This window comes from Heptranchias perlo, chromosome 8, assembly GCF_035084215.1.
Source record: "Heptranchias perlo isolate sHepPer1 chromosome 8, sHepPer1.hap1, whole genome shotgun sequence".
NCBI classification, from domain to species: Eukaryota; Metazoa; Chordata; class Chondrichthyes; order Hexanchiformes; family Hexanchidae; genus Heptranchias; species Heptranchias perlo.
The window spans coordinates 17,975,173-17,993,781 of record NC_090332.1 but is presented as its reverse complement, the minus strand read 5'-3'; the positions used below and the strand labels follow the sequence as shown (position 1 = coordinate 17,993,781).

The 18,609-nt window shown below is 45.2% G+C and overlaps 1 protein-coding gene across 1 annotated transcript in view; it reads right to left on the bottom strand.

The window, feature by feature from the left end:
* The window catches only part of LOC137324450 (ALK tyrosine kinase receptor-like), a 693,114-nt gene that overhangs the window by 171,008 nt on the left and 503,497 nt on the right, over nucleotides 1-18,609 (bottom strand). The window contains exon 11 of the mRNA XM_067988728.1: nucleotides 9,584-9,718. Coding sequence (XP_067844829.1) covers nucleotides 9,584-9,718 — 135 coding nt within the window. The remainder of the gene's footprint in view (nucleotides 1-9,583; nucleotides 9,719-18,609) is intronic.

Below are 18,609 nucleotides of genomic sequence, written 5' to 3'. Positions count from 1 at the left end.
TAAGATGCAGATGGAAGCATAAAATTACAGAGAGATATTAATAGATTAAGTGAATGGGAAAATTGTGGCAAATGGATTTCAATGTAGGCAAGTATGAGGTCATCCACTTTGGACCTAAAAAGGATAGATCAGAGTACTTTCTAAATGGTGAAAAGCTCGAAACCGCGGAAGTCCAAAGAGACTTATGGGTCCATGTACATAAATCATTAAAATGTCATGGACAGGTACAGAAAATAATCAAAAAGGCTAATGGACTGCTGGCCTTTATATCTAGAAGACCAGAATACAAGGGGGTAGAATTTATGTTACACCTATACAAAGTCCTGGTTAGACCACACCTGGAGTACTGCATTCAGTTCTGGGCACCAAACCTTGGGAAGGATATATTGGCCTTGGAGGGAGTGCAGCGTAGATTTATTAGAATGATACCTGGACTCCAAGGGTTAAATTACGAGGAGAGATTACACAAACTAGAATTGTATTCTCTGGAATTTAGAAGATGAAGGGGTGATTTGGTCGAAGTTTTCAAGATATTAAGGGGAACTGATAGGGTAGATAGAGAGAAAGTATTTCCACTGGTTGGGGAGTCCAGGACTAGGGGACATAGCCTAAAAATTAGAGCCAGGACTTGCAGAAGTAAAGTCAGGAAACACTTCTACATGCAAAGGGTGTTTGAAACTCTATTCCGCAAACGGCAGTTGATGCCAGCTCAATTGTTAATTTTAAATCTGAGGTTGATAGATTTTTGTTACCCAAAGGTATTAAGGGATATGGGGCTTAGGTGGGTATATGGAGTTACAATTGTAAACAATTTTACAACACCAAGTTATAGTCCAGCAATTTTATTTTAAATTCACAAGCTTTCGGAGGCTTCCTCCTTCCTCAGGTGAACGATGTTGGAAACGTTGTTCCAACAAACGTTCACCTGAGGAAGGAGGAAGCCTCCGAAAGCTTGTGAATTTAAAATAAAATTGCTGGACTATAACTTGGTGTTGTAAAATTGTTTACAATTGTCAACCCCAGTCCATCACCGGCATCTCCACAATATGGAGTTACCTCACAGATCAGCCATGATCTGATTGAATGGTGGAACAGGCTCGAGGGGCTAAATGGCCTAGTCCTGTTCCTATGTTCTTATGTTCCTAACTTCTTACCATTAAATTCCATGGAAGTTTGGTAGAATTAAGAAAAGATTCACTTTGCAATAAACATAGTTACGTATCGGAATGCTGTTGCTATGGAACAGCTTAAAAATCACTAAACAGCTGGAAATCATGGCAAAGGACTTATCACTGGAACTGAAGTTGCATCTCTGACAAGAGATGGGAATTGAAAGTTAAAATGATTTTGTGTCTAAAAGGCACTCAGGACAGAAATGTATACAGCACCACGCAGTTTATTGGAGATCCAGAAGAACAAATTTGAGCATATATAATGCAAACATTTGATGAGCAGTGTAATGCTAAGTGAGTTGAGTGCTACATATTGTTTTATCTGAGGTAGGAGAGCAATTGGTAAAGTATGTCACTGAACTGGACATTTTAGCAGCTACCTGCAGTTTCAGGGCACTTCATCATGAATGTTTGAATCAGAGGCAAGATCAGAGGTGGAATTAGAGACACACTTGAGGGAGAGATTCTTTCGATAACCAACTTAGATTTAGATCTAGCAAAATGCCTGCAAGTGTGCAAACATGTCAAGAAAAGCATTACAGTTGCAGAGAACTCAGTCACCGTTTATGCTGTTAAGTTCAGAGTGCAACTGTGAAGAATAAAATACAGTAGCATTAGCCACTTGTGCAAGTACAGAATTGTAAGTACAACAACTAGCATTTACATAGTGCCCTTACTGTAGAAAATATCCCAAGGTGCTTCACAAAGGAGAAATGGATATTCAGCATTGGTGGAAAAGCTAGGAGATGTGGCCAAAAACATGGTTGAAGAGAAAGGTTTTGAAGAGGCTTTTAAAGGTGGGGAGAGAAGTAGCGAGGTGAAGGGGCTAGGGCAGAACTGAAAGAGTGAAGAGCACCGGTAGAGACACAGGGCTGGAGGAAGTTGCAGAGATATGGCAAGGCCACGGAAGGATTTGTAAATCGAGGATTGTGAATTTGATGCATTGGGGACAAGCAGCTAATGGAGGTTGGAGGCGATGTGGGTAATGGGTGAGTGGGACTCAGCACATTGTACTATGTATACTACGTATGAAACTATGGAAGAAGCATAAAAAATGTAAAGAAAAATGTCCCACATGTTGCAATAATTTCAGTTTATCTCACAATGTTATGGCAATAATCAGAAGAATGTGGTCAAGGACAAAATCTATGGCCAACTATCCAAATACATCAGCAACTTTGCATAGACTCCGCAGAGCTACTATGTTGTAAATATATCATAGGCTATAAAATAAGCTAGTTTTAGAATGTAAAATGAGAGATGGTGTAGATAAATTGGATAACTCCAAAAACCAGGCACGGGTAGCGAAATCTGCTATTAACCCGCGCCTGGTGCTTCCTGCACAGAAGGACGAGATTTTCGTCAGGCCTGTAGACTCACCTTCAAGCTGCGTTGAAAATCAGTGTTGACTCGAGGATTCAATGCAATTTGCACTTTCCACAAGCAGGGGGAGCCCCAATCTCGTAAAGGCTGGCTGTCTCTTAAAATCTCTTTAAAGGTAGCCGGTACCTATTATTTTTTTTATTCGTTCATGGGATGTGGGCGTCGCTGGCGAGGCCAGCATTTATTGCCCATCCCTAATTTTTTTTTTTATTCGTTCACGGGATGTGGGCGTCGCTGGCAAGGCCGGCATTTATTGCCCATCCCTAATTGTCCTTGAGAAGGTGGTGGTGAGCCACCTTCTTGAACCGCTGCAGTCCGTGTGGTGACGGTTCTCCCACAGTGCTGTTAGGAAGGGAGTTCCAGGATTTTGACCCAGCGACAATGAAGGAACGGCGATATATTTCCAAGTCGGGATGGTGTGTGACTTGGAGGGGAACGTGCAGGTGGTGTTGTTCCCATGCGCCTGCTGCCCTTGTCCTCCTAGGTGGTAGAGGTCGCGGGTTTGGGAGGTGCTATCGAAGAAGCCTTGGCCAGTTGCTGCAGTGCATCCTGTGGATGGTACACACTGCAGCCACAGTGCGCCGGTGGTGAAGGGAGTAAATGTTTAGGGTGGTGGATGGGGTGCCAATCAAGTGGGCTGCTTTGTCCTGGATGGTGTCGCGCTTCTTGAGTGTTGTTGGAGCTGCACTCATCCAGGCAAGTGGAGAGTATTCCATCACACTCCTGATTTGTGCCTTGTAGATGGTGGAAAGGCACAAGTCAGGAGTGAGTTACTCGCCGCAGAATACCCAGCCTCTGACTTGCTCTTGTAGCAGTATTTATATGGCTGGTCCAGTTAAGTTTCTGGTCAATGGTGACCCCCGGGATGTTGATGGTGGGGGATTCGGCGATGGTAATGCCGTTGAATGTCAAGGGGAGGTGGTTAGACTCTCTTTTGTTGGAGATGGTCATTGCCTGGCACTTGTCTGGCGTGAATGTTACTTGCCACTTATCAGCCCAAGCCTGGTTGTTGTCCAGGTCTTGCTGCATGCAGGCACGGACTGCTTCATTATCTGAGCGGTTGCGAATGGAACTGAAAACTATGCAATCATCAGCAAACATCCCCATTTCTGACCTTATGATGGAGGGAAGGTCATTGATGAAGCAGCTGAAGATGGTTGGGCCTAGGACACTACCCTGAGGGACTCCTGCAGCAATGTCCTGGGACTGAGATGATTGGCCTCCAACAACCACTATCATCTTCCTTTGTGCTAGGTATGACTCCAGCCACTGGAGAGTTTTCCCCCGGATTCCCACTGACTTCAATTTTACTAGGGCTCCTTAGTACCACACTCAGTCAAATGCTGCCTTGATGTCAAGGGCAGTCACTCTCACCTCACCTCTGGAATTCAGCTATTTTGTCCATGTTTGGACCAAGGATGTAATGAGGTCTGGATCCGAGTGGTCCTGGCGGAACCCAAACTGAGCATCGGTAAGCAGGTTATTGGTGAGTAAGTGCCACTTGATAGCACTGTCGACGACACCTTCCATCACTTTGCTGATGATTGAGAGTAGACTGATGGGGCGGTAATTGGCCGGATTGGATTTGTCCTGCTGAAAATAACGGTCTGCTGTCTGAACGGAGATCGGACATCGCACACATAAAACACAGATCCAGGTGCCGTCCCTATGTTTACAAACTGATGAGTTATGGTAAAACATTGAATAAAGGTTGCACACTACTAAATCCCACATCTTCCAATCTGCATGTCAGATCTCACCAAACTGCCGATCTAAGTTTGTACCAGGCCTGCAACAGTGCGTTCACCAAGGTTCTCTGCTGATGCACCAGAGGCCTTGGTGCAAGAGGTGGACAGAAGGAGGGACATCCTATATCCACGGGGAGGAGCAGGGGGCGGGTGGGGGGGAGTGGTGCAAGAGGCCTTCCAGACGTATGCCCAAAAGGCAGTGGGAGGCAGCGGGGGATGAAGTCAATGCCGGGCGCACAGCACCATGAACATGGATTCAGTGGAGGAAGAAGTTCAATGCTTGGACACAAGTGGTCAAGGTGAATGAGGTCAACTGTCAAGTAGCGTCTCCTACCAACTGCACCACCAGCCACATCCACTGCTCCACACACTACACCCCCCAACACCCACATATCAACAAATTCTTTCCATCAGTACTCAAATCTTCCAATCAGATGCTTCCTCTCACCCTTACATATTACCACTGTTGCAAGCCGCCCACCCACAACTCACAGGCCACACACATTGGCAGCCATTCAACCACGACAGGCACATCACCCAGACACATGTCCCGCTTTCTTGCAGGAGAAGGTAGCGCATAAGAGGAGGCAACAAGTGACAGTGGCATTTAGCCCCTCGAGCCTGTTTCGCCATTCAATGAGATTATGGTGGACCTGTGACCTAACTCCATATACCCACTGTAGCCCCATATCCCTTAATACCCTTGGTTCACAGAAATCTATCAATCTCAGTTTTAAAATTCACAATTGAGCTAGCATCAGCTGCCGTTTGCAGAACAGCGTTCCAAACTTATACCATCCTTTGCGTGTAGCAGAGTTTCCTAACTTCACACGTGCACGTCCTGGCTCTAAATGTTAGGCTATGTCCCCGCGTCCTAGTATTCAAGTATAGGAGACCTCTAAAAACAGTTACAAATGTATCAGCAGCAGCCAGAGCAATAACCCAGCAACCACCCTGTAAATCCTGCATGGTCCCTTTAAATAATGCTGGTCGGGGTCCTCCAGGCATTCTAAGACATGTTCAGATGGTCATGGTGAAGACTGTGCGTTGAGTTGAACGTTGAGTTCCAAAATGGTGCCTATCACTTTAAATCATCGTTGCGCACTGATTATATCCATTTTCTCCTTACTTTACATGCTTCCAGCGTTCTGTATTTGCGCATGCGCTAATACCTATACCAAGATGCTGTCCGGCTCACGTCATGCTGCAAATGTGCTTGCCCAGCCAAGACGCCATCTTGGCACTTGGGGAGGACGTGTGGCGATGAAACAACGGGCACTGGGAGGCTGAATTTCGATCCCATGGCCTTTTTTTTTGTATACAGAACTCTGGTATCTTAATCCAGGCTCAGCAAAAGAATCTATGTCGGCTGATTGAGAGGAGCTACACCATTTGTAACGCTATCTCCAGTTAGGGCAACTCCACAGCAATGCGGTTGATTCTAAACTGCCCTCTGAAATGGCCTAGCAAGCCACTTGGCTGTACAATCCCGCTACAAAAAGTCATAATAAGAATAAAAACCAGACGGACCACCTGGCATCGGACCGCTAGGCATCAGACATGACAAAGGCAAAGGCAAGGGCAAACCAAGCCCAGTCGACCCTGCAAAGTCCTCCTCACTAATATCTGGGGACTTGTGCCAAAATTAGGAGAGCTGTCCCACAGACTTGTCAAGCAACAGCCTGACATAGCCATATTCACAGAATTATACCTTTCAGCCAACGTCCCAGACTCCTCCATAAGCATCCCAGGGTATGTCCTGTCCCACCGGCAGGACAGAACCATAAGAGGCGGCAGCACAGTGGTATGCAGTCAGGACGGAGTGACCCTGGGAGTCCTCAACATTGACTCCAGACCCCATGAAATCTCATGGCATCAGGTCAAACATGGGCAAGGAAACCTCCTGCTGATTACCACCTACCGTCCTCCCTCAGCTGATGAATCAGTACTCCTCCATGTTGAGCATCACTTGGAGGAAGCACTGAGGGTAGCAAGGGCACAGAATGTTCTCTGGGTGGGGGACTTCAATGTCCATCACCAAGAGTAGCTCGGTAGCACCACTACTGACCGAGCACTAAAGGACATAGCTGCCAGACTGGGCCTGGGGCAGGTGGTGAGAGAATCAACATGAGGGAAAAACCTACTTGATCTCGTCCTCACCAATCTACCTGTGGCAGATGCATCTGTCCATGACAGTATTGATAGGAGTGACCACCGCACAGTCCTTGTGGAGACGGAGTCCTGTCTTCACACTGAGGACACATCCAACGTGTTGTGTGACACTATCACCATGCTCAATGGGATAGTTTCAGAACAGATCTAGCAGCTCAAAACTGGGCATCCATGAGGCTGTGTGGGTCATCTGAAGCAGCAGAACTGTACTCCACCACAATCTGTAACCTCATGGCCCGGCATATCCCTCACTCTACCATTACCAACAAGCCAGGGGATCAACCCTGGTTCAATGAGCAGTATGGAAGAGCATGCCAGTATTGTGGAGTAGCAATAGGCGTACCTAAAAATGAGGTGCCACCTGGTGAAGCTATAACATAGGACGACATGCATGCTAATCAGCAGAAGCTAAGCGATCCCACAACCAGCAGATTAGATCAAAGTTCTGCAGTCCTGCCACATCCAGTCATGAATGGCAGTGGACAATTAAACAATTAACGGGAGGAGGAGGCTTCAAGAACATCTCCATCCTCAATGATGGCAGAGCCCAGCACATGTGTGCAAAAGACAAGGCTGAAGCATTTGCAGCCATCTTCAGCCAGAAGTGCTGAGTGGATGATCCATCTCAGCCTCCTCCTGAGATCTCCACCATCACAGAAGCCAGTCTTCAGCCAATTCGATTCACTCCACACGATATCAAGAAATGACAAAGTGCACTGGATACAACAAAGGCTATGGGCCCTGACAACATCCCAGCTGTAGTGCTGAAGACTTGTGCTCCAGAAATAGCCATGCCTCTAGCCAAGCTATTCCAGTACAGCTACAACACTGGCATTTACCTAACAAAGTGGAAAATTGCCCCGTATGTTCTGTCCATAAAAAGCAGGATAAATCCAATCCGACTAATTACCACCCCATAGTCTACTTTCAATCATCAGCAAAGTGATGGAAGGTGTCGTTGACAGTGCTATCAAGTGGCACTTACTCACCAATAACCTGCTCACCGATGCTCAGTTTGGATTCCGCCAGGACCACTCGGCTCCAGACCTCATTACAGCCTTGGTCCAAACATGGACAAAAGAGCTGAATTCCAGAGGTGAGGTGAAAGTGACTGCCCTTGATATCAAGGCAGCATTTGACCGAGTGTGGTGTTAAGGAGCCCTAGTAAAATTGAAGTAAATGGGAATCAAGGGGAAAACTCTCCAGTGGCTGTAGTCATATCTAGCACAAAGGAAGATGGTAGTGATTGTTGGAGGCCAATCACCTCAGCCCCAGGACATTGCTGCAGGAGTTCCTCAGGGCAGTGTCCTAGGACCAACCATCTTCAGCTGCTTCATCAATGACCTTCCTTCCATCATAATTTTAGAAATGGGGATGTTCACTGATGACTGCACAGCGTTCAGTTCCATTCGCACCCCCTCAGATAATGAAGCAGTCCGTGCTCGCATGCAGCAAGACCTGGACAACATCCAGGCTTGGGCTGATAAGTGGCAAGTAACATTCACGCCAGACAAGTGCCAGGCAATGACCATCTCCAACAAGAAAGAGTCTAACCACCTCCCCTTGACATTCAACAGCATTACCATCGCCGAATCCCCCACCATCAACATCCTGGAGGTCACCATTGACCAGAAACTTAACTGGGCCAGCCATATAAATACTGTGGCTACAACAGTAGGTCAGAGGCTGGGTATTCTGCTGCGAGTGACTCACCTCCTGACTCCCCAAAGCCTTTTCACCATCTACAAGGCACAAGTCAGGAGTGTGATGGAATACTCTCCACTTGCCTGGACAAGTGCAGCTCCAACAACACTCAAGATGTTCGACACCATCCAGGACAAAGTAGCCCACTTGATTAGCGCCCCATCCACCACCCTCAACATTCACTCTCTCCACCACCGGTGCACCGTGGCTGCAGTGTGTACCACCTACAAGACAGACTAAAGCAACGCACCAAGGCTTCTGCGACAGCACCTCCCAAACCCGTGACCTCTACTGCCTAGCAGGACAAGGGCAGCAGGCGCAAGGGAGCACCACCACCTGCACGTTCCCCTCCAAGTTACGCACCATCCTGACTTGGAAATATATCGCCGTTTCTTCATCGTCGCTGGGTCAAAATCCTGGAACTCCCACCTAGCAGCACTATGGGCGAACCTTCACCACATGGACTGCAGCGATTCAAGAAGGTGGCTCACCGCCACCTTCTGAAGGGCAATTAGGGATGGGCAATAAATGCTGGCCTTGCCAGCGATGCCCAGATCCCATGAATGAATAAAAGAAAACAGAGGCAACTTTTGTTTGTCTCACAACTAATTCCTTCCCTTTACAGTTTTATAGCGAGCTGAGCAGAAAACATGGAGTACTGGGTGGACATTTAAAACTGACTCCAAATTGGACCCTGGCACACAATATATTTCACGGGTACATTTGCTGGACACAGTAACCAATTTGAAGCACAGGGGTATTGCCGCATGCACCAACAGTCAGATCAGATTGCATAAAAATAGGCTCTTTCTCTCAAAATCTCTTAAATTTCAATCAGGGAGCGGGTGGGCAAGCCCTTTGCCTGGCCCCCTATGTCTACAGCAAGCTTTAGGGACATGCCTAACATAGTGAAAACATAACAAAGAGAAACACATGTGCACAGATTTGACTCCATACTGACATTTGGCAAAAAACCACAAAATAGAGATTGCAGAATTTTCACTTCAAGACGAGCACAGAGTTGTCGACAAAGCTCACCAGATGCCACAACATTCTAATCATCCTTATAAAACAACACCTATTTCCAATTAAGTATGTGTTTAGACTGCTGATGACATTCATTTTATCGCACACTTGGAACCAAATCCTCAGAAAATGCTATCACACATAATTATTAGTGGAGTTATACTTTGTTTCTTAAATCTCATTGTTACACAGCATTGTTGAATCCAAGCATGGTCTTAAAAGATGAAGGCCTCAAGATTCAGTACACGCAAAGGGTCATGTAAGATTCTCAAGCTGAAGCTTTAAAACTGAAAAAATTGGGAACACTTTTGGAAATCTACCTTCCAAAAACAATTTTAAAAATACCATATTGATTGTTTTATTTTGTATAGTTCATACCTGACGCAGCACTGACTTCAGTCCCCTCTTGCACCTTCTCACTGGCCGCTACAGCAGACTTGTTCAGAAAGGCTCGTCCCAGCAGGTGCTGGCTTGAATTAGCAGTAGCATTTTTGGGTGAACTTTCTACATTACCTATGGAAAAAAAACAAAAAAAAACAACTGTTAACGTGTATGAGGATTGTGAGAGTAACTGGAAAGTCTTAGTGATAAACCATCAAAACACATACTGAATATCATTTATCTGTAATCAATTGTGGATTGTCACTCAATGAATATATATTATAATCGCAAATCCTTTGGTTTGGATATCATAACCAATCAGTTGCATAGAGCACAGTGACCTTCTGTATCTGCCACGAAAGCTGGTTATCCGACAGATAATCCGTCTCTCGACTCCACCCTCCAAACATCTCTTATGACGTTTTTTTCTGTCTTTATTTTATCGATTATGGTCATTCCTTCTAAGCACCATATGTTTTGCCTACTCTCTGCATTTTCAGTGCTGCAACATAACTTAATGCGCAGCTACCTGCTCTAACTCATAAGGCAAATTTTCTTCTATTACAACTTCGATTGTTGGGTGATACTGGAGTCGGAAAAGGGGGCAGGGACCCATAATGCCAGATCCCTGTCTATTTTTTCATTTGAAAAATTTTCCAGCACCACCCAAATACAGGCGGGCTTATTTAAATGAGGCAGTAATAACGTGGTGATCTCTTAAGACCAATTTTCCATAATTACTGCCTAATTTCCAATGGACATAAGTGACACCTGTACAAAACAGGCAACCAGTATTGTTAGGTACAGGAAAAGTGGAAAGACATTTAAAGGACCACAGTAGGCAATTTTGAAAGTCCTGTAAAGTCTTTATTTTACAATCATTTATCAATTTTATTTTTTCACTACTAATTCCTGTTCCAACATTCACCTTTTGCCTTCTGCTGTGGGACTTCAATTTTTGCAGCCCAGCACACATTCTACAGAGGCCGGTATGAGATTTCAATTGTGAGTACCTCTCCATCTTTGCTTTTTGGAAAAAGAAAAGGAGGAATGGAGTTGGGGGGAAGCCAGGTTGGTCAGAAACCACCAGAGGAGTTTGGTGCTCACCACCGGAGGAGTTTGGTGCTCACCACCGGAGGAGTTTGGTGCTTACCACCAGAGGAGTATGGTGCCCATCACCGGAGGAATTTGGTGCTCACCACCGGAGGAGTATGGTGCCCATCACCGGTGGCGTATGGTGCTCATGACTGGGGGAGTATGGTGCCCATGACTGGGGGAGTATGGTGCCCATCATCAGTGGAATATGGTGCCTGTCACTGGATGAGTATGTTACCCACCTACTGGTAACTCCATTCCAAAATATATGGACCAAGGCATTCCTACCTCCAGATGACCCAGCAGCAATGATTGCAGAGGCTGCATTACACAAGGGAAGCCATTAATGAGTTATGGATGCACTGTTTGCTCAAGCAAACAAGTTCACCATCTTCCCCATGGCCAGCAGCATGACAGGATACTGCAATTTTTTTTATTCGTTCATGGGATGTGGGCGTCGCTGGCAAGGCCAGCATTTATTGCCCATCCTTAATTGCCCTTGAGAAGGTGGTGGTGAGCCGCCTTCTTGAACCGCTGCAGTCCGTCTGGTGAAGGTTCTCCCACAGTGCTGTTAGGAAGGGAGTTCCAGGATTTTGACCCAGTGACGATGAAGGAACGGCGATATATTTCCAAGTCGGGATGGTGTGCGATTTGGAGGGGAATGTGCAGGTGGTGTTGTTCCCATGTGCCTGCTGCTCTTGTCTTTCTAGGTGGTAGAGGTGCAGGTTTGGGAGGTGCTGTCGAAGAAGCCTTGGCGAGTTGCTGCAGTGCATCCTGTGGATGGTACACACTGCAGCCACAGTGCGCTGGTGGTGAAGGGAGTGAATGTTTAGGGTGGTGGATGGGGTGCCAATCAAGCGGGCTGCTTTGTCGATGGTGTTGAGCTTCGAGTGTTGTTGGAGCTGCACTCATCCAGGCAAGTGGAGAGTATTCCATCACACTCCTGACTTGTGCCTTGTAGATGGTGGAAAGGCTTTGGGGAGTCAGGAGGTGAGTCACTCGCCGCAGAATACCCAGCCTCTGACCTGCTCTTGTAGCCACAGTATTTATATTGCTGGTCCAGTTAAGTTTCTGGTCAATGGTGACCCCCAGGATGTTGATGGTGGGGGATTCGGCGATGGTAATGCCGTTGAATGTCAAGGGGAGGTGGTTAGACTCTCTCTTGTTGGAGATAGTCATTACCTGGCACTTGTCTGGCGCGAATGTTACTTGCCACTTATCAGCCCAAGCCTGGATGTTGTCCAGGTCTTGCTGCATGCGGGCACAGACTGCTTCATTATCTGAGGGGTTGCGAATGGAACTGAAAACTGTGCAATCATCAGCGAACATCCCCATTTCTAAAATTATGATGGAAGGAAGGTCATTGATGAAGCAGCTGAAGATGGTTGGGCTTAGGACACTACCCTGAGGAACTCCTGCAGCAATGTCCTGGGGCTGAGATGATTGGCCTGCAACCACTACCATCTTCCTTTGTGCTAGGTATGACTCTAGCCACTGGAGACTTTTCCCCTGATTCCCATTGACTTCAATTTTACTAGGACTCCTTGGTGCCACACTCGGTCAAATGCTGCCTTGATATCAAGGGCAGTCACCCTCACCTCACCTCTGGAATTCAGCTCTTTTATCCATGTTTGGACCAAGGCTGTAATGAGGTCTGGTGCCGAGTGGTCCTGGCGGAACCCAAACTGAGCATCGGTGAGCAGGTTATTCGTGAGTAAGTGCCGCTTGATTGTGCTGAGTGTCAGGATTCCACAAAGTACAAAGAGTCATAGATGGTACCTGTATGTTCATACACACATCCTTGATCAATCCCATCACCTACTTTTGTTCATTTGTGACCAGTAGCACCCAATCATAGGAACATAGGAATTGCTAGACGAAAAAGGTCCATCTAGTTCACCTTCTACCATCCTGGTAGTCGCATGATACAACAATAATGGAATCGTTGACTGATCATGGCAATCAATCTCTATCAATTAGTCTACCACAGACCCAGACATAAGGCGAGGAAACCCGCAGTGGAAAGCTTTGGGAACCATAGGTCCAAAGTCACCTGTTATTCTAAAACCTGCTCCACTTACCAAACGTCACGTCACATATTACTCATATACTGTATCCCAAAATATAATTTTCTGAAAGAATTCTATCTAATTTGCATTTGAATGAATCAATACTGTCTGCTTCCACCACCTCCCGAGGGAGCCAGTTCCATAGATTTACCACTCGCTCACTAAAATAATGTATCCACAGATTAGTTTTGAATTTAACTCCCCTTCAAGTATAGGCCGTGTCATCTGGTTCTACTGTTCTGGACAAGGTGAAACAGCTTGTTATGGTATACATTATCTAGCCCCTTTACAATCCTAAAAATAGTAATTATGTCACCTCTCAAACTTCTCTTTTGCAGTGAGAACATGCCCAATTTACATATTCGCTAAGAATAAATCTAATTCCTCCATCCCCTCAATCATTTTGGTTGCTCTCTTCTGAATGCTATAAATAGCTGCAATATCTTTTTTGCACTGTGGTGACCAGAACTGTACACAGTATTCTGAGTGCGGTCACACCAATGATATATAATGCAATATCATGCAATTGAATGCCTGCTTTCCAGGGAGCTGCCAAAATGCCTTCATTTTGAGGCAGTCTAGTGTGCTAGCTCGCCTTGAGTCAGAAAGGCAAGTGTCTGGGTGGATCCTGGGAAATCAAAACAATGGGTCATGGCTGATAATATCTGTGTATTTTCCCAGGATAAGAGCTGAGCACCACTATAACAAGATCCATTCCTCCACTAAAGTCATTATAGAGCTCACTATTGAAATTTGAAAGCATGTTTCAGCTGTCTAGATTGGTCTGGGAGTGCTCTGAAATATAGTTGTGGCTAAGGTCTCAAGGATCATGGTGGTGTGCTGCATGCGTGACAGTTTTACCTTACAAGGAGGCACCTGAGGCAAAAGATACCCAAGGGCAACAGGGGATCAGTCAAAGAGCTGCAGCATCCTGACAAGGAGACATTGGGATAGATTTTAACTGTAGGCACTGAATTGGCAGGCAGCAGGCAGAAAGCTCATCCGTTCTTGCCAGCGGGAGACTCAGCCCATTTCGAGCGCCGGAAGGGATTAGAATCTCACCGGCGAGCTAAATGCCGCAAACAGGTATCCTGCTGCAGCTCACCAGCTCCAGGCTCATTGTATAACGAATGTAGCCCTCAACTGCATCTAACCCAATATTTTTCCAAATACAAATTATAAACTTCTATGTTACTAATATTGCACCTGTTGCGGCAGTGGGTACTGAATAAAGGATGCACTGAATTGAACTGATAAATCTTAAGAACACACATTTCTATTTATATCAAAAGCAAATACTGCAGATGCTGGAAATCTGAAATTAAAACAGAAAATGCTGGAAAAGCTCAGCAAGTGAGGCTGCATCTGTGGAGAAAGAAATAGAGTTAATGTTTCAGGTCGATGCCCTTTCGTCAGAACTGGAAGATGCTAAAGTTTTTAAGCAAGTACAGAGTCAGGGAAATGGTGGGGGGGAGGGTGGGGAGGGGAGGAAAGAACGAAAGGGAAGGTCTGTGATAGGGTAGAGGGCAGGAGTGATTAAATGACAAAAGGGATGATGGTGCAAGGCAAGGAGGGTGGTAACGGGACAAGTAAAGAAACAAAAGATCGGTCTAGACAGCTGTGAATGGCAACAACAGAACCTACTGTCTGAAAAAATGGGAACAGTGGTTATGATCTGAAGTTACTGAAATCAATGTTCAGTTTGGAAGGCTGTAAAGTGCCTAAAGGAAAGATGAGGTGCTGTTACTTGAGCTTACATTGAGCTTCATTGGAACAGTGTAAGAGGCCGAGGACAGAGGTCAGAGTGGAAGTGGGACGGCGAATTAAAATGGCAAGTGACTGGCAGGTCAGGGTCACGCTTGTGGACAGAGCGGAGGTGTTCAGCAAAGGGATCACCCAATCTGCATTTGGTCTCCCCAATGTAGAGGACCTCAAAGGTAGTGATCTCAGGATTACTACCAGTGCCACGTGCGAGTGAGTATAGGAATAGGAGAATAGACCAGATGAATGCATGGCTGCAGGGATGGTGTAGGAGGGAGGGATTTAGATTCCTGGGACATTGGGACCAGTTCTGGGGAAGGTGGGACCTGTACAAGCGGGACGTGTTACATCCGAGCAGGACCGGGACTGATGTCCTTGCGGGGGTGTTTGCTCGTGCTGTTGGGGAAGGTTTAAACTAGAATGGCAGGGGGATGGGAACCTGAGCAGGGAGACAGAGGAGGGGGAAACAAGGATAGAAACAAAAGACAGAAAGGGAAGAAGCAAAAGAGGAAGGCAGAGAAAACAAGGGCGAAAAATAAATAGCGCCATAGTACAAAATAAAACTAAGATGACTAGCAATCTTAAAAAGACAAGTCTAAAGGCACTGTGTCTAAATGTGCGGAGCATTCACAATAAGGTAGATGAATTAACAGTGCAGATAGATATTAACGGTTATGATATAGTTGCAATTACGGAGACATGGCTGCAGGGTGACCAAGGATGGGAACTGAACATCCAGGGGTATTCAATTTTTAGGAAGGACAGGCAAAAAGGGAAAGGAGGTGGGTAGCGTTGTTAGTAAAGGAGGAAATCAATGCAATAGTGAGGAAGGATATTGGCTCGGAAAATCACAATGTGGAATCTGTATGGGTGGAGCTAAGAAACACCAAGGGGCAGAAAACATTGGTGGGGGTTGTCTATAGGCCCCCAAACAGTAGTGGAGATGTAGGGGAGGGCATTAAACAGGAAATTAGAGACGCATGCAAGAGGGTACAACTATAATCATGGGTGACTTTAATATACATATAGATTGGTCAAACCAAATTTTCAATAATACTGTGGGGGAGGAATTCCTGGAGTGTGTACGTGATGGTTTTCTAGACCAATACGTTGAGGAACCAACTAGAGAACAGGCAATCCTAGACTGGGTATTGTGCAATGAGAAAGGATTAATTAACAATCTTGTTGCGCGGGGTCCCTTAGGGAAGAGCGACCATAACATGATAGAATTCCTCATTAAGATGGAGAGTGAAGTAGTTGAATCTGAAACTAGGGTCCTGAATCTAAATAAAGGAAATTATGAAAGTATGAGGTGCGAGCTGGCTATGATAGATTGGGGAACTTTACTAAAAGGGATGACAGTGGATAGGCAATGGCTAATATTTAAAGAATGTGTGCAGGAATTACAACAATTATTCATTCCCGTCTGGCACAAAAATAAAACAGGAAAGCTGGCTCAACCGTGGCTTACAAAATAAATTAGGGATGGTATTAGATCCAAAGAGGAGGCATATAAAATTGCCAGAAAAAGTGACAAGCCTGAGGATTGGGAACAGTTCACAATTCTGCAAAGGAGGACAAAGAGGTTGATTAAGAGCGGAAAAATAGAGTATGAGAGTAAACTAGCAGGGAACATAAAAACTGACTGTAAAAGCTTCTATAAATATGTCAAGAGAAAAAGATTAGTAAAGACAAATGTAGGTCCCTTACAGTCAGAAATGGGCGAAATTATAATGGGGAACAAAGAAATGGCAGAACAATTAAACACATACTTTGGTTCTGTCTTCACAAAGGAGGACACAAATAACCTGCCAGAAATGTTAGGGAACCAAGGGTCTAGTGAGAGGGAGGAACTGAAGGAAACCAGTATTAGTAAAAAAAGTGCTAGGGAAATTAATGGGGCTAAAGGCTGACAAATCCCCAGGGCCTGATAATCTATATCCCAGAGTACTAAAGGAAGTGGCCCTGGAAATAGTGGATGCATTGGTGATCATCTTCCAAAATTCTATCGACTCTGCAACAGTTCCTACAGATTGGTGGGTGGCAAATGTAACCCCACTATTTAAAAAAGGAGGGAGAGAAAAAAAACAGGGAATTACAGACCAGTTAACCTAACATCAGTAGTGGGGAAAATGCCAGAGTCCATTATAAAAGTTGTGATAACGGAACACTTGGAGGGCATTATCGGGATTGGACAAAGTCAGCATGGGTTTATGAGAGGGAAATCATGGTTAACAAATCTACTGGAGATTTTTGAGGATGTAACTAGTAGAATAGATAGGGGAGAACCAGTGGATATGGTGTATTTGGATTTTCAGAAGGCTTTTGATAAGGTCCCACACAAGAGGTTAGTGTGCAAAATTAAAGCACATGGGATTGGGGGGAATATACTGGCATGGATTGAGAACTGGTTGACAGACAGGAAACAGGGAGTAGGAATAAACGGGTCTTTTTCCGGGTGGCAGGCGTGACTAGTGGGGTACCGTAGGGATCAGTGCTTGGGCCCCAGCTAGTCACAATATATATCAATGATTTGGATGAGGGAACTAAATGTAACATTTCCAAGTTTGCAGACGACACAAAGCTGGGGTGGAATGTGAGCTGTGAGGAGGATGCAAAGAGGTTCCAATGTGATTTAGACAAGTTGGGTGAGTGGGCAAGAACACGGCAGATGCAGTATAACGTGGATAAATGTGAGGTTATCCACTTTGGTTGTAAAAACAGAAAGACAGATTATTATCTGAATGGTGATAGATTGGGAAAAGGGGAGATGCAACGAGACCTGGGTGTCCTTGTACACCAGTCGCTGAAAGCGAGCATTCAGATGCAGCAAGCAGTTAGGAAGGAGAATGGCATGTTGGCCTTCATTGCAAGAGAATTTGAGTACAGGAGCAGGGATGTCTTACTGCTGTTATACAGGGCCTTGGTGAGACCACATCTGAAGTATTGTGTGCAGTTTTGATCTCCTTATCTGAGGAAGGATGTCCTTGCCATGAAAGGAGCGCAACGAAGGTTTACCAGACTGATTCCTGGGATGGCAGGACTGACGTATGAGGAGAGATTGGGTCGACTAGGCCTATATTCACTAGAGTTTAGAAGAATGAGAGGTGATCTCATCGAAACATATAAAATTCTAACAGGACTAGACAGACTAGATGCAGGGAGGATGTTCCCAATGGCTGGGGAGTCCAGAACCAGGGGTCACAGTCTCAGGATACGGGGTACGCCATTTAGAACCGAGATGAGGAGAAATTTCTTCACTCAGAGGGTGGTGAACCTGTGGAATTCTCTACCACAGAAGGCAGTGGAGGCCAAGTCATTAGATGTATTCAAGAAGGAGACAGATATATTTCTTAATGCTCAGGGATCAAGGGCTGCAGGGAAGAAGCAGGAACAGGGTACTGAGCTAGATGATCAGCCATGATCATTTTGAATGGTGGAGCAGGCCCGAAGGGCCTACTCTTGCTCCTATTTTCTATGAGACCATATTTATATCTATGGGTAGCAATCTGAGGACTCAGGACTAATAGGTTTTTTATTTTCTTGCAATACTTTGTAAAATGCATCGAAAATAATCTGTACCCACTGCTTTCTCAAACAAGAATATAGCCTAGAAGTTCCTAATGGCAATCTTAGTGGATGAACGCTTGACACGTCAATATGACATTCCTTTGTCCTCTCGTTTAATACTAATTTTAAATCGATTAGCACTTTAGTTAAAATAGCAGACAGAAGAATGTCATTTGAACACATTAGCATTTGTATGCTAATATCACCTGCAGTGATTTCTAGGCTTATATCACAAATTTCCAAGAATCATTGTCTACATCCTTGATGAATAAAATAGTTCTGCATGAATATTATGATTCATCAATCCAGTTAATTCCAAACTAGCTATGTTTGCATTGACGAGCTTAATAAAGAACTGGCATGGCTGAGAAGACAACGGACTAAAACATATTAGCATTTCTATCTTGAGTTACAGGTACCGTAACTTCTCTTTTCATTCAGATGCACATCGGTCCTTTTGGAGGTGCTGACCACAGTTGTTCTTTTGTATTTTTTGGCACAATGTTTGTGCTTGTCATGATGAGGGAC